The 13,083-nt window shown below is 39.4% G+C and overlaps 1 protein-coding gene across 1 annotated transcript in view; it reads right to left on the bottom strand.

Moving 5' to 3' along the window:
* Window positions 1–717: 717 nt before the first annotated feature.
* The window catches only part of syt6a (synaptotagmin VIa), a 106,483-nt gene continuing 94,117 nt past the window's right edge, over window positions 718–13,083 (bottom strand). The window contains exons 6-8 of the mRNA XM_072656404.1: window positions 10,954–11,125; window positions 6,622–6,772; window positions 718–6,173 (exon numbers count right to left, since the gene is read on the bottom strand). Of these exons, the coding sequence (XP_072512505.1) occupies window positions 6,102–6,173; window positions 6,622–6,772; window positions 10,954–11,125 (395 nt within the window). The 3' untranslated portion in view covers window positions 718–6,101. The remainder of the gene's footprint in view (window positions 6,174–6,621; window positions 6,773–10,953; window positions 11,126–13,083) is intronic.

Raw genomic sequence — 13,083 nt, 5'->3', positions numbered from 1 at the left:
CATTAATGCCGCCACTCTGCGTCCTTGCTCACGTTCCAGCATGGGTTGTTGGAGATTTTTTTAATCCCAATGATCTGTTAGCCCAATTTATGAATTACTTGGAGAGTTTTTACATCTTTTCCGGCTGGGGCAGTGACTCTGTTAATGTGGACGGTACTTTGCTGTCAGGGACACATCAAGACACTTTGTGAACTGTATCCCGTTCACACCTGTACTTTTTGCTGGCCACTTTTAATCAACGGATCAACCAGGACGCATGTTAATGCCAAGGCGAGTGTTAGAACTCAGTTGAGCAGCTTTTCACTTACTGAAGGCACATGACTGAAGGCAGAAAGACCTACAATCAGGCAGTAACTGAAGGCATCAGTTACAGCAAAGGCCTGGCGAAGCATCTCAAGTCAGGAACCTCAATCAAACAAGCCCTGACTACATCAAGGTTAAACAGGGCAAAAGTGGCCAAATTATTTTTATATACAATAATTTTTCATCAAATTATTCCCCTTTGCTGGTGTAAACAAGGACAAAGGTGCAGCTTCCTTAACAGTACTCCCTGTCTGGACGCTGCCACGGTCTGTGCAGACAAGGTGCGACCCATAAAAGAATTCAAGATTTCAAACCTTTTCTCACTTTTCTGGCGTCCTTTCAAGTGAGTCTCATTTCTCATTTCTCGAGGAAACGTGCGACAAGGAACCCGAAGTGCCAGAAATGAAACGACTGAACCGACAGCTTTATTTTTGCATGTTTGAAATACAAGAACAGTTGTTCAACAGTTTTATTACAAGTACAAATCGTCAATATAAAACTGGAAAGTTGTTCAGTTGACAGGAGAAAGAGGCAGATAAACCACACGAACCATGAAGTAATTTGTACCCATTTCACAGATTCCACCTTACAACAAGAACACACTGTGTCTATATTGTCTGAGAGCCTGAGGACATCATAAACATGGTTGGAACAGGTAGGAACCAGAACAGTACGTCAAGTCAAGTCATCAAGTCAAACAGTTACCTGAAGTTGTTCAGGAGTCTGCCAAAATATTCGATTCATTTCATTATACAGAAATATGTAAACCTCAGCAGTTGTAACATAATGGAGGACGAGTTCTAGAGCCCCAAGAGTCCATGTTTCCAAACCATAGCATCTGGACTTTACTCAACTTGTATTCTAGACCCTAGAGCACCATCCACCATATTTTTTAGGCAATGGCAGCAAAGGCATTTTTGGACAACATCTTCTGCAGCCGTCCGGATTCATATCTCCAAGGTCTTCTGCAGATGTCAAGTCCATTGGAATCCAGTGTGCTCCCCACTGTGCCTCTTTGATTTAAAATCTAGACCAGGAGGTTGGAGACCCCCCTCCTCCCATAATCCAGGTTCTCTACTGCCAGTAAGAAGTTTTTAAAGAAATGTAAGAAGGTCTGGGGGAACTTGTTGTACACCCAGAAACCTACACTTGAGATTCAACCTTATGGTATAGACCAGTGAAAACATCATCACATTATACCATACTGGATTATTGTATGAATGTCATGGAAACAAATAAGAAAAAATGGCCTCATTTTATTTGGATAGTACACTTAAGACTCATACAGATCGAACCTGGTGGACCAAGGGTAGTTAGTATTGGTTTTAGCACCTGGCTCAGGTTATGGTTTTGGATTGAGGTTAAGTAAGTGGAAGTTAGAGGGAATTTAATATTTATTTAGTGCCGTTTAAGTTAAGTTAAAGGTGCCACAGAAGGAATGTATTCACAATTTTAAGATGTGCTATAATGTATAAATATTCATCGTTTCAATCTATGAAAAGGTTTAATTTAATGAATCACAACAATATTCTGTGATTAATGAGGATTAAAGTCCAAATGCTAGAGAGCATGACCTTGAAATTTGTGGGTGAACTAAAATGTTCAGTGTAATATTATATGAATATGTAAATATTCAGGAAATATTCTATTCTACGTTTAAAGAGATGCTCCAGTTTGGAAAATATTTTATGTCACATTTACTAAATCTAAGGAATCAGTGATGGCGATGCACACTGTTAAAACTATAAGATCCTTGAGGAACTTATGGAGGTTCTTCAGTTTGAAACTGGAGGAACCTCCTATGGTGCTTTTAAGGAACTGTTAAGGATCCTTTTTCTTCTTTAAAAAGGGCACCTTAAAAAGGGTTCCTCCACAGTTTTTAGCTTTAAACCGGGAACATTTTGTGTAAAACATCCTAAAAATATTGTCATACAAACCATTTTTACCTCACACATTTCCAGAATGTTTTCTGAAACGTCAGTATTTCTGTAATTTTACAGGCTAACCTTCCTGGAACCATTTAACAACTCTGCTGATCATACTTATAATGTTCTTTGTTAGCTGGGATGTACCGAACTCTCATTATTTTAGCTATGTTAAGATAAATAAAGTTTATCTATATCTTTTAAAGGTAATTTACAAATTTCTAAAGCATCTAAAGTGTAATATCCAAATGAAATATCCGCTATTGTAATAGCATAATGCAACTTTAATAGCATTTTTCTTTATTTTTTTGTTATCGTTTAGGTTGAAAAAAAAAAACAACTTAAACATAGCTTTAAATACTCTGAAGAACAGATTAAGTTCTAAGCACTGTCTCAAATCACACATGACACCAGTCATCTGAAAAGTGACACATACAAAATACATTTCCAAACTGGCACTACAGTTCATAAGAAATCATTAGAAATGACTCTTTGTATTGCATGTTCAAGAGTAGCTACTGTTGTCGTCGTTTACTGCTGGGTGCTTTATGGGGTTTAGTATTTCTTAAACTATAATTTCTCAATATGATGGTTAACCCTCATTGTACATTCATGAGCACACTGTGAACAGGACTATTGTAGGATTATAAAAACATCACTTTTGTTTTTTCTATTATAGAAGCCTTACAGAATTGAATGATTTCTATACAAACACTTCTAGAATTTCAGGATTTGTAGAAAATCTGAAATTTAAAGATCATCTAGAGTGGTTTGGTGTGAAACTTCTGAGCAGAAACATGTGAAAAGTGGTGGTAACACCTTTAGGATCCAGATGTGAGAAAGTTACCCCTGAAAGAAAGCATCCTTGGGATCCCGGAAAGAAAGTTATTACATTAAACAGTGATGAATACACACAGAATTTTAAGGCAAAACAATTGTCAATGATGATATAAGAATTTTAGATTTCACTTCTGTTTTTATATTATCAACAGTGCTTATACATTTTTGAACAGTAAACAGTAAAGACAATGCAACCCCTGATTCCTATCACCACCACTGTACTCTACTCTGCACCATTTCACATCAGTCCACTCACAATGACTGGATGCTTACATCTCAACAACTGGACTATGCTGTTATTTAGATTTCATTTTTTATTTTTATTTTTACAGTGAACCAATGTTGTGTTACTGATCAGAACTGTATCGGCTGATGCTCAAGATTTCAGTGTTGGTATCAAGAGTTATAATGCTAATAATGCTTCTATGCCTATAAGTGTACTCATCCATGTACAATGTGCGTTAGAGGTGTGTTGAGTTCATTAATTCCTTAAATTCATACTTGAAGAAAAAATCAACGGCAAATATTAAATGAACATGGTTTATAACTTCCCTAAATTGATTCATTGAATCAATTTATGAAATTGAATCAGCCAAGACAGGCTTTGCTACTTTATATTAAAAAGGGAGATGCTAGACTAACTCCATTAACAAACACTGGACTTTTTTGGGGGAGTTTTCACACCTGTACTTTTCAGTCCGGTTTGTTTTCACCCTTGGTGTGATTCATTTATGACAAAGTCCTGAAACCCTGAATCACTTGGAACTTCAAATGCCCAGGATACAACCACATAAAGAAACCTATACAGATACATGTGTAGAACTTTTTACAAATATATTCCCCAATGACTTCCCCAAGGGCTCCGTTTTAACGATCTTTTGGCGAGACGTCAAACAGACGTGTGAGTGTGTCTTTGATTTCATAACGACAGAAAAAGTAGGCCTTGCATTATGGGTGTGTTTCGGGCATAACGTGCAACAAACCAATCAAGTGTGTCGCTCATCATTCCCTTTAAGAGCCAGGTGCGGTCTGACTTTGGTGGATTGCTATTTTTAATGGCGTAAAGCAGAGGTGCAGTACACACCTGTGTTGACAGTTTACTGGCAAGATAGCAACGAACGTCTGAATGTTGACGTCCTAGGCTGTTGTCAGTCATTGCCGCACCTATGTTTTCCGTTGTCAAGATAGCCATACACCAGAAATTTACATGAACACACCTCATTTCGAGACCACCACGCCCATCGGCGTGCCAAACAGTACTGTGTAATGTAGTTTTAATGTGGTCTATCCGTGCTAAATTGTTTTAAATCTACATTTTACTAAAAATTATAGTAAAACGAAGTGTACATGTATTATTTTGCTAGATTTTTGAAGCAATTAATAAAGATTTTGAGGGTAAAAAAAATAAAGTGTGTATTTACTAACATGATTTTCTCAAGTCCAGTGTTTGTTAGCAACATTATCCTAGCACACATTAGATACCAAACATGTCTTGGCTGATTAACCACTGAATTGGGCCTGTGATCAATAATATGAGCTGGATTTGGAACTATTACTTTAACACCAGTTTAGGGCCCAGAAATGTCTTTAGAAAAATGTTTAGGTATTTTTGCAATTCAAGATTTCGACTTCAAACCAGCCTTACAGAACTTCACTGGGAAAACGAGAACACGTACAACAGCGATTCACTTTGTGCTCTTACGACCTCAAGATAAAATCCATGTGCTGACTAACCGATGACTGTGGTATGTTACAGTACCGTTAACGTGAAAAGCCAATTAAGGGACAGTGAATGACTTAACAACCTTTGACAACTTCAAACCTACGATTTACCAGTAGAACAAAGTCCAGAAACGGATACGCTAATGAAAAAGTGAGTACTGCCTTGTTCAGAAGCACATTAAAACGCAAAGGTCTTAAACTAGGTTCAACTAAGAGTGATGCCAACACAAAAGGACGATCTGAACATGGTACATCTAATCACTTTAAACCTTGAATGCCCAGGATACAACTACATAAGGAAACTTATACAGATAAATGTGTAGAACTTCATTCTATCATCTACAAATATATTCACCAATGACTTGAAGTCTTCAAATCTCTCAGCTTGGACAGGTCCTTCAAGGGTGAAGAAAGCTCTTGAGATCATTGTGCTCTGCTGAAATTGGCAAATGCCTCTTTTTATGACATACTAACAACATTTCTCATTACAACATCAACAAACTCAGGATGATTTTTTATGATTTTTTTTTCCCCCCAACGTCTCACTGAGTGATTTGCGTCCTTTCGTTCACACTCCCAAGACGGATCAGGAGAGGAAGTGGTTCATTCAAGACATGACAATTGGCGGTCCCATCTCTTCCTCTCATCCCTTGCTGCTACAAAGCCCTCCTTTTCCTTTAGTCAGCTGTGCTTTAGCTCTGCCCATTCTTCCTCGTACTGCCCAGACCCTTGGCTCTACGAGATAAGCTGATCCTCCTTTCAAATGGCCGAGCTCGGAATGAAGCGATCATCAAAGGGCCTCTTTTTTCCGTCCTGCGATGAAAACCCCTCCACTGCTCCACTCCTCCACTCCTTGGAGGACAGTGCGGTCAGATTTCATTCGCCTCGCCTTTGGGAGATACGCTTCAAAAAGTGGAAAAGGAAACTCCTTTTGCCTGACAATTCCAAGCTGTAGTAAAAGGCCTGGCTTTTTCGGAGTACAGGAAGTGTAATGACTTGGGTGCTCAAGGCCCACACCCCCCAAGAACCGACGGAAAATCATCTTTCGAGTGAGTCTGACTTAAGAGACTTTAGACAAATTGATCTCAGATCAGAGGCCCCCTACAGAGGGGGCCTCTGGAGCCTCTTGAGCAAACACTCCCACATCATCAAGGAAAACCTGGAGAAAGCTTGGCATTGTTTTCTGTTTTAGACACAAGTTTTTGTGTTTTTTTGTGTTTTTTTCTTTTTTTTTAACTTTTTCTTTTTCCTTGAGCACACAGACAGTCAGGGAAAGGGTTCCGGGCCTTCTGGGTAAACATGTGGTTCTCCTCAAGGGCTGGCGGGTGCTTTAGGGGAGGGGCAGGACCCCTGACTGTCGAAACTAGCTGTCCTGGTTTTCCACTAAAAAAGAGAACATGCAGAACAGCAAGGCAATCAGAAAATACTGAAGAGATTTCGGGCCATAAATAGATAAGCACATACCAGAGGATTACTCCCACTAAGCATTAGATCTCTCTTTTTTTTTAATCATTATCATTTCTGACATGTGTCAGAATAGAAGAGAACACCCGCTACGTCTATATTTGAATCAGCATTATCATACTCCCCCTAATGAATTATTCATACTGCACAGCAGAAGTTTGGAGAAGACTTCAGAGGGAACTGGAGATTGACATCTCTGAAAGCACTGGGGTGGATGGTAATGACAGATGAGATTTCTGTTGGAATGCATTTCTTATAACTCAGTGTAAACATTAGAATTAGACTAGATTAGTTAATCCTGTTTCCACCCTACGGAGACTCCACTGTGTGTGTGTGTGTAAGGCGATAAAAACAAACAAAGGCCCACCTCTTTTTCTGATTTCTTGGGCTCCAGAAGTGGATGCCAATGTGCAATGGGCTTACGGGGGTATGCTAGCATCTCGTTCCAGTGGTCTCGCCCCAGACCCTCGGCTCCACACCCCACGCGGTTTACACCGATGATCTCGTTGTGACCCACCCTGAAGACAACGAGAAGGTAAAGATGTTTACCCTTGCTACATATCCATTTATCCATTGTATTGACATACTGTGTTCTATACACTCTAAGCCAACATTGTTTTATACAGTATGTATAGTACTTCTATTATATAAAATGATTTGAATTGGGGGGAAATTCTAAAGAAGTAATGAAAAAATAGTTATTAGGAAATTATTTGGGTTGGGAATAATTATTTCAGTCAGTGGGAAATTTATTTTAGCCAGGGGACAAATTATTTGAGTTAGAGGTAAATTATTTGGGTTGGGGACATGTTTTTGGGTTAGTGGGGAAATTAGTTGGTTTGGGAGAAACTGTTTGGGTTAGTGGGGAAATTAGTTGGTTTGGGAGAAACTGTTTGGGTTAGTGGGGAAATTAGTTGGTTTGGGAGAAACTTTTTGGGTTAGTGGGGAAATTAGTTGGTTTGGGAGAAACTGTTTGGGTTAGTGGGGAAATTAGCTGGTTTGGGAGAAACTGTTTGGGTTTAATGTGGAAATTAGTTGGTTTGAGAGAAACTGTTTGGGTTAGTGGGGAAATTAGCTGGTTTGGGAGAAACTGTTTGGGTTTAATGTGGAAATTAGTTGGTTTGGGAGAAACTGTTTGGGTGTAATGGGGAAATTAGTTGGTTTTGGAGAAACTGTTTGGGTTTAATGGGGAAATTGGTTGGTTTGGGAGAAACTGTTTGGGTTTAGTGGGGAAATTAGTTGGTTTGGGAGAAACTGTTTGGGTTAGTGAGGAAATTAGTTGAGTTACTGGTAATATTATTTAAGAGCTGGTGCAATTATTTAGGTTAGACGGAAATTATTTGGGTTGGGGACATGTTTGTGGTTTGGGGAAAATTATTTGGATTAGTGGGGAAATGATTTGGGTTGGGGAAAATGTATTTGGTTAAGTGGCAATCATTTGGGTTAATGGGGAGTTTATTAGGGTTAAAGAAAAAACATCCCTTTAAGAAAAGAAAATATGTTTTGCAAACCATCAGAGACATAACATTCAAACATCTATTACAGACTGATTCAATATCTGCTGTACATCATTCTTACACACAAATCAAAAGGGTCAGACCATAAAACCATGTAATATAAGTAACACTATACCGAAATGTTCATAGGGCTACACCACATCTATAAAATCCTTTTCATGATACAAATAAAATAAATAAAGAAAGAAAATTAAGGTGGATTGGCAAAAGCAACTGATGCTTGTTGGTATAAGCTTTTATAGAAAACTCCTAGAAAGGTCCTACAGCCTGTACTGACTTAGCGTAACATGCTACAGTTTCTCTGTGTCAGTCAGAATCCATCTCATCAACTTAAATGCAAATCACATGAAATCCTCCAGATGCTGCTTGCTCTTTTACCATGCTATGTGGCGCCCACATCTGAGAGCAAACAGCACACCAGCCTGGGGACTGCTATAGCACTTTAACTGCAGTGGGAGCTGGGACTCCCCGCTGCTTCTCCTGCTCACTGTGTGTTCTCAGCCTTCTGACTCCTGACCTTTTCCTCTCTCTCTGACTGCGTGGCATGCCTCATGTGCAAGCGCAGGGTTTCAGTGTGTGTGCCATACTAAGATCTGTCTCTCTTGCTCTCTCTCTCTCTGTCTGAGAGTCTAAGATGCTCAGCCTCTGACTAGAGGCATTATCTCTTCAGAGCAGCACAAAATAAAAGGTCACAGCGCATGTTAAGTCCAAGCACGACAATTCGCTAAGCTCACTAAAGCGATATATTACAGCTAATACATTATAAGGTCATTATCGAGCTCTGGGTTTGAAATGCTGAGAATAATAGAGGATACGGAAGTAATATACCCTCTGTGGATTGTTAGACGGCCTTCCTGGGAAAACCCTGTAACCCTGAGAATACACTGTAATCACCAGAAGCCATTTGAAATGAAAGGGCTCATGTCTTCACTTTTTCCTGGTTTCTTATCACCCAAGGCTGTTCTGGTAACTGTGCCTTTAGATCAGATATATGCCATTGAGTTCTGTTCTGATAGGCCGCACTGTAGTGTGCCTCGTTCAAAAAGCAGTCCAGACCGAAAAACTCCTTATACACCTGGTTTGGCCACGCCCACTTTCAAGACTGCTGTAGACACTGATCATGAAGTAGCTAGCTATGCTAACCCAATGTTACAACCAACTCTATTCAGAGCAAAGCTAACTAGCTTTCCGACACAGCACAAAGAAGAATAGGACCTGTGTCTATAGTTGAAGGCGCTAAATTTAGAACATCCACCCAAACATCCACACGTCTTCAGCTCCACTGCTTGTAAGATTTAACGTTAGCCTAAGAGTTAACCTACACAGCCCTACCAACAAGCACTCGGAGCATCTGCTTTACCAGAGCTTCATAACCGAGCCATTTTTCTGAGTAAGGATGTTCTGGTGTTGGTTTCTCCACCACAAAATAGTAAGAATGTGTGACGGTTTGCGTGGATGTTTTCAATTTAGCGACTTCAACCATAGACACAGGTCCTTTTTGTTACGGCGTGGTGTGGGGTTTGGACTCAAGTGCAGTTAAACTTTGTTTTATTATTATTAAATGAAACTACCCCTCTTATGGTGTGCTTGAACTCCCATCGCTGGTAGTGGGAGTCCAGTGTATTTCCACTGCACCACCACAGCTGTGAGAGGTGGCAGTATAAACACTGATCATAAGCAACACAGAAAACGGCAGGAAAACAAACAAAGGAAAAACCAGGAGTGATGTTTACTCAAACACAAGACAACAACTCTTGCTTTTCTCTTTTAACCTCAGCTTTTTGCTGTTCCCAACTGCTACCATTCACCCCTCTACAAAGGTGCAACAGGGAATTGCTTTTGGCTGGGTGTATTTATACCGTGCCACACAGGTGAGTCTGGTTAGCGTTGATTACCGTTGGGGATTCTGGGTCTTGGAGTTCTTTGCTCCAACCCCACCAGCTTTCAGACTTTGCTGGCCGGGCCCCCTGCTGGTGGCTGACGGTACATGCTGCCTGCTCACACTTTTCTTTGGAAGGCGGTGGATATAAGTTATGTGATGCTTTTGGTGTTATGTTCGTAACACTGTTGTGACACAGTGTTATCTTCGAATATGCCACTCATTGCATGTTTACAGTGCCACAACATAAACAAATATGGCCACCCTCAATCTTTATGTAAAAAATAAGGTGGATAACTTTAGTATAAATGGGCGGAGCTAAACTAACATTTACATTTTACATTTAAGGCATTTAGCAAAGACTTAAAAAAGTGTTTCACTGTTTACTCTAAAAAATGCCCATATTTGGTTGGTATACGCTATATAGCGTATAGCTGTATAGGTAGTTCTTATTACGTACGCTCTAATGTAATAAGTGGACGTATGAAAGTTTGTTGGTTTTTGCAACATCACAAATACAGTGAATTTTAAACAGACTGCTTTTGCAGTTTAGTTTCCATTGAAAATTGGGAATAAACATAGTTTTGACGTTTTGGTGTTACTATGTTTACATACTATTACATACTTCTAACTGACTTTGAAAAAGCCGAGGGAAAGTCGGTTTTCCATGACCAAGGTAGCTGAAAGTGTGAATTCTAATCAGTAGAACATGTATGTAGATATTGATGTATATGTGAATAATAAGTTCATAGGTATTTTTTTTGTCGGCCAGTCTTGCTGTGTGGTAAGAAAGGCATCCTTTATACTTTTCTTAACAACAAAACAAGTAGAAAAGGTAAATTCTTTGGGTGGCTGGCTATGTTATTAAGTACTGCTGTGCGAAAACATTGAATCCAAAAAAGGCAATAGGAAAAGCCCTTCTTAACTTTCAATGGAAGTCAATGTCAAAATATTTTATTCCAAGTTCTCTTGGAGCATTTCTATTGGTCCATTCATCATGGAATTCTGAAACAATGTAATGAATAACTGCCAGATTCAAATTATGTGAAAAGATGAAAATAATGGACATACAAGGTTTTTGTATTTAGTAAAGCAAAAGCAAAGTAATAACTCTCATCTTCTAAAGGTTAATAAATTGATCTGATTTAGGTCCTTAGTCGTCTGAAGATATATTTATTCTAGTAGATAGTTATGCTGATTGAATCTTCACACACACACAAACACACACACACACACACACACACACACAAACACACACAGTAATGCTGGATCGACTCAAACTCAGACAACACCAGATGCGTACAGGTCATAGTCCATGACAGAGATGTGCAGGCTGACTTGGTCCATGCTCTCTGGGGGGATGTCGAAGATGATGGCTTCGTTGTAGGTGGGGTTCAGCGTGTTCTTCTTGATGGTGGTCTTCTTCTTTTTCAAACGCCTCCCATCGCAAATGAGAGACACTTTTACATAAGGATCTGTGGAAACAAGGATTAGTATCATATCACAGTCAATAGTGGTTCTTTGAGCGATGTGAGCTCCTGAAGTACCCCTGATGATTCCATAAAGAATCATGTGTTTAAATAACATGTAAACTGGCTTACAAAGTGATGGTTCTTTAACCCCTTAGACCACTCAGTTTCATAGGCCCTAACATAGAACCCTGTGGGACTTATCCACAAGATATGCTATATCAAACTGTTACCAAATATTCACAAAAGTTTCTGCAGTCAAATTAATAACTGAACAATACACATAGGGTTCTATTAGAATTATTGGGCTTCATTCATCACTATCTTTCTAAGAATTTTCTCACATTTGTTCTCAGGGAAAAGACCTAACCAAAAGATTCATGGGTTTTGAACCACAAGATTGTTCTCAGCTCTGCTCTTCCAGTGATGAATCCCATTGTGCTTGTAAATTGAACCAATCCCAAATAAGAAAACACTGGTAAATGTCAGGATCTTTCAGAAAACTACAGAAGTAAGTTTTAAGAGGATCTTTCCTCCTGACAAAGGTTGGGGAATATGGCCTTCTTTATTGATGCCCCTTCAGAAATTTTAAAAGTCACGGAGCATCCACTAGTTTCTTCCACGCCAGTGGCTGGTTATTTATAGCCATATGGAACCAACAATCCACTAATTGGTCTGGCAGACCACATATTCAGTCTGCCTGGTCAGGAAATGAGTAATGAGACGTGCGATAGCTGTAGGTGGGGCTTTTTCACCTTAAAAGAAAATGAGCCAATCCACAAATTCTGGGCAAATATGTAAGCTTAATCTTGAATGTGTGGATGGGCAGGCTGGCTGGTGGGAGTGCAGAGCACTATGACTAAACAGGATGGCACCCAGTCCAGTCTGATACCTTAATAATATGAATCAGATTGACAAATCTAGAGTCTAACACTGCAAATCTATGTATCATATGACGCATGTTTCCCACACTCTTAAAAATAAAGGTGCTTGAAAAGGTTATTTGAGAAATGCTATAGAAGAACCACTTTTAGTGTGAAGGATCTTTTAAAGGTCTAAAGAACCTTCATGCGATGTATGTAATTTTTTTCCAGTTTTAAGTTTATTAACATTTACACCTCATCTCTACAACAAACAAGGGTCCTCATTCACCAGAAATTCTTTAAACCCACAATGGGACTTATCCTTATAAAAGCAGAGCTGCATGTATCTGACTTTTTTTTCATTAAGAACAAATGTAGGAAGATATTGCTAAGAGTGGCCCATAATTCTTCATGGAACCAAAAGCGATTCTTCGCTGGCGTCCCTCAGAGAACCATTTGAAGCCTGCTTCTTTTAGAACGGCAACCTTAAACAACCTAAAAATAAGCACCAGTGGCATTCTTTGCTGACAAGTTGACTTAGCATTCAGAGGAGAGCCAAGAAGATTGAGCGCTTCACTGGACCAAACAGAACCACGCTCAGTCCGCTGTCACTGCTGCATGCTGATTTCCAACTTTACCAATCACTGAGAGATTTATGGGATCTGTGATGTACAATAGCCAGTCAGAATACTACGGCCAGCCTGAGCGGAACAAATGTGTAGGGTTTACTCTAGGCAGCGAAAGTGCTCCGGGCGCATTTTAATAGCTATGGTTTTCTGCATGTGAATTCAATTTGCCAGCTATGCGAACCGTTTGCTTTTCATCTGAGGAGCTTCTGCTGTGTAAAATCCCAGCGCCTGTTCAAGTCATGATATAATGAAACGATTCATTTTCGCATTCATCACTTCTAGCTTGTTTTGAATGTCACTTCATATTTGCTCAGAGCGCATTATTTTAATGATGCGAGAAAACTAGAATAGAATTTGCCCAGTTTGAAAAATGTGGTTGGACTGCTGCCAGAATTCCAGTCACTGAACACTTTTTAGGATTTAGAAAATTACATTTTTCATTACAGAGCTCGAAGTATACATTTTAAGAAGT

This window comes from Salminus brasiliensis, chromosome 14, assembly GCF_030463535.1.
Source record: "Salminus brasiliensis chromosome 14, fSalBra1.hap2, whole genome shotgun sequence".
Classification (NCBI taxonomy): domain Eukaryota; kingdom Metazoa; phylum Chordata; class Actinopteri; order Characiformes; family Bryconidae; genus Salminus; species Salminus brasiliensis.
Note: the sequence above shows the minus strand (reverse complement) of the source record. Positions and strands in the feature narration are given on the sequence as shown.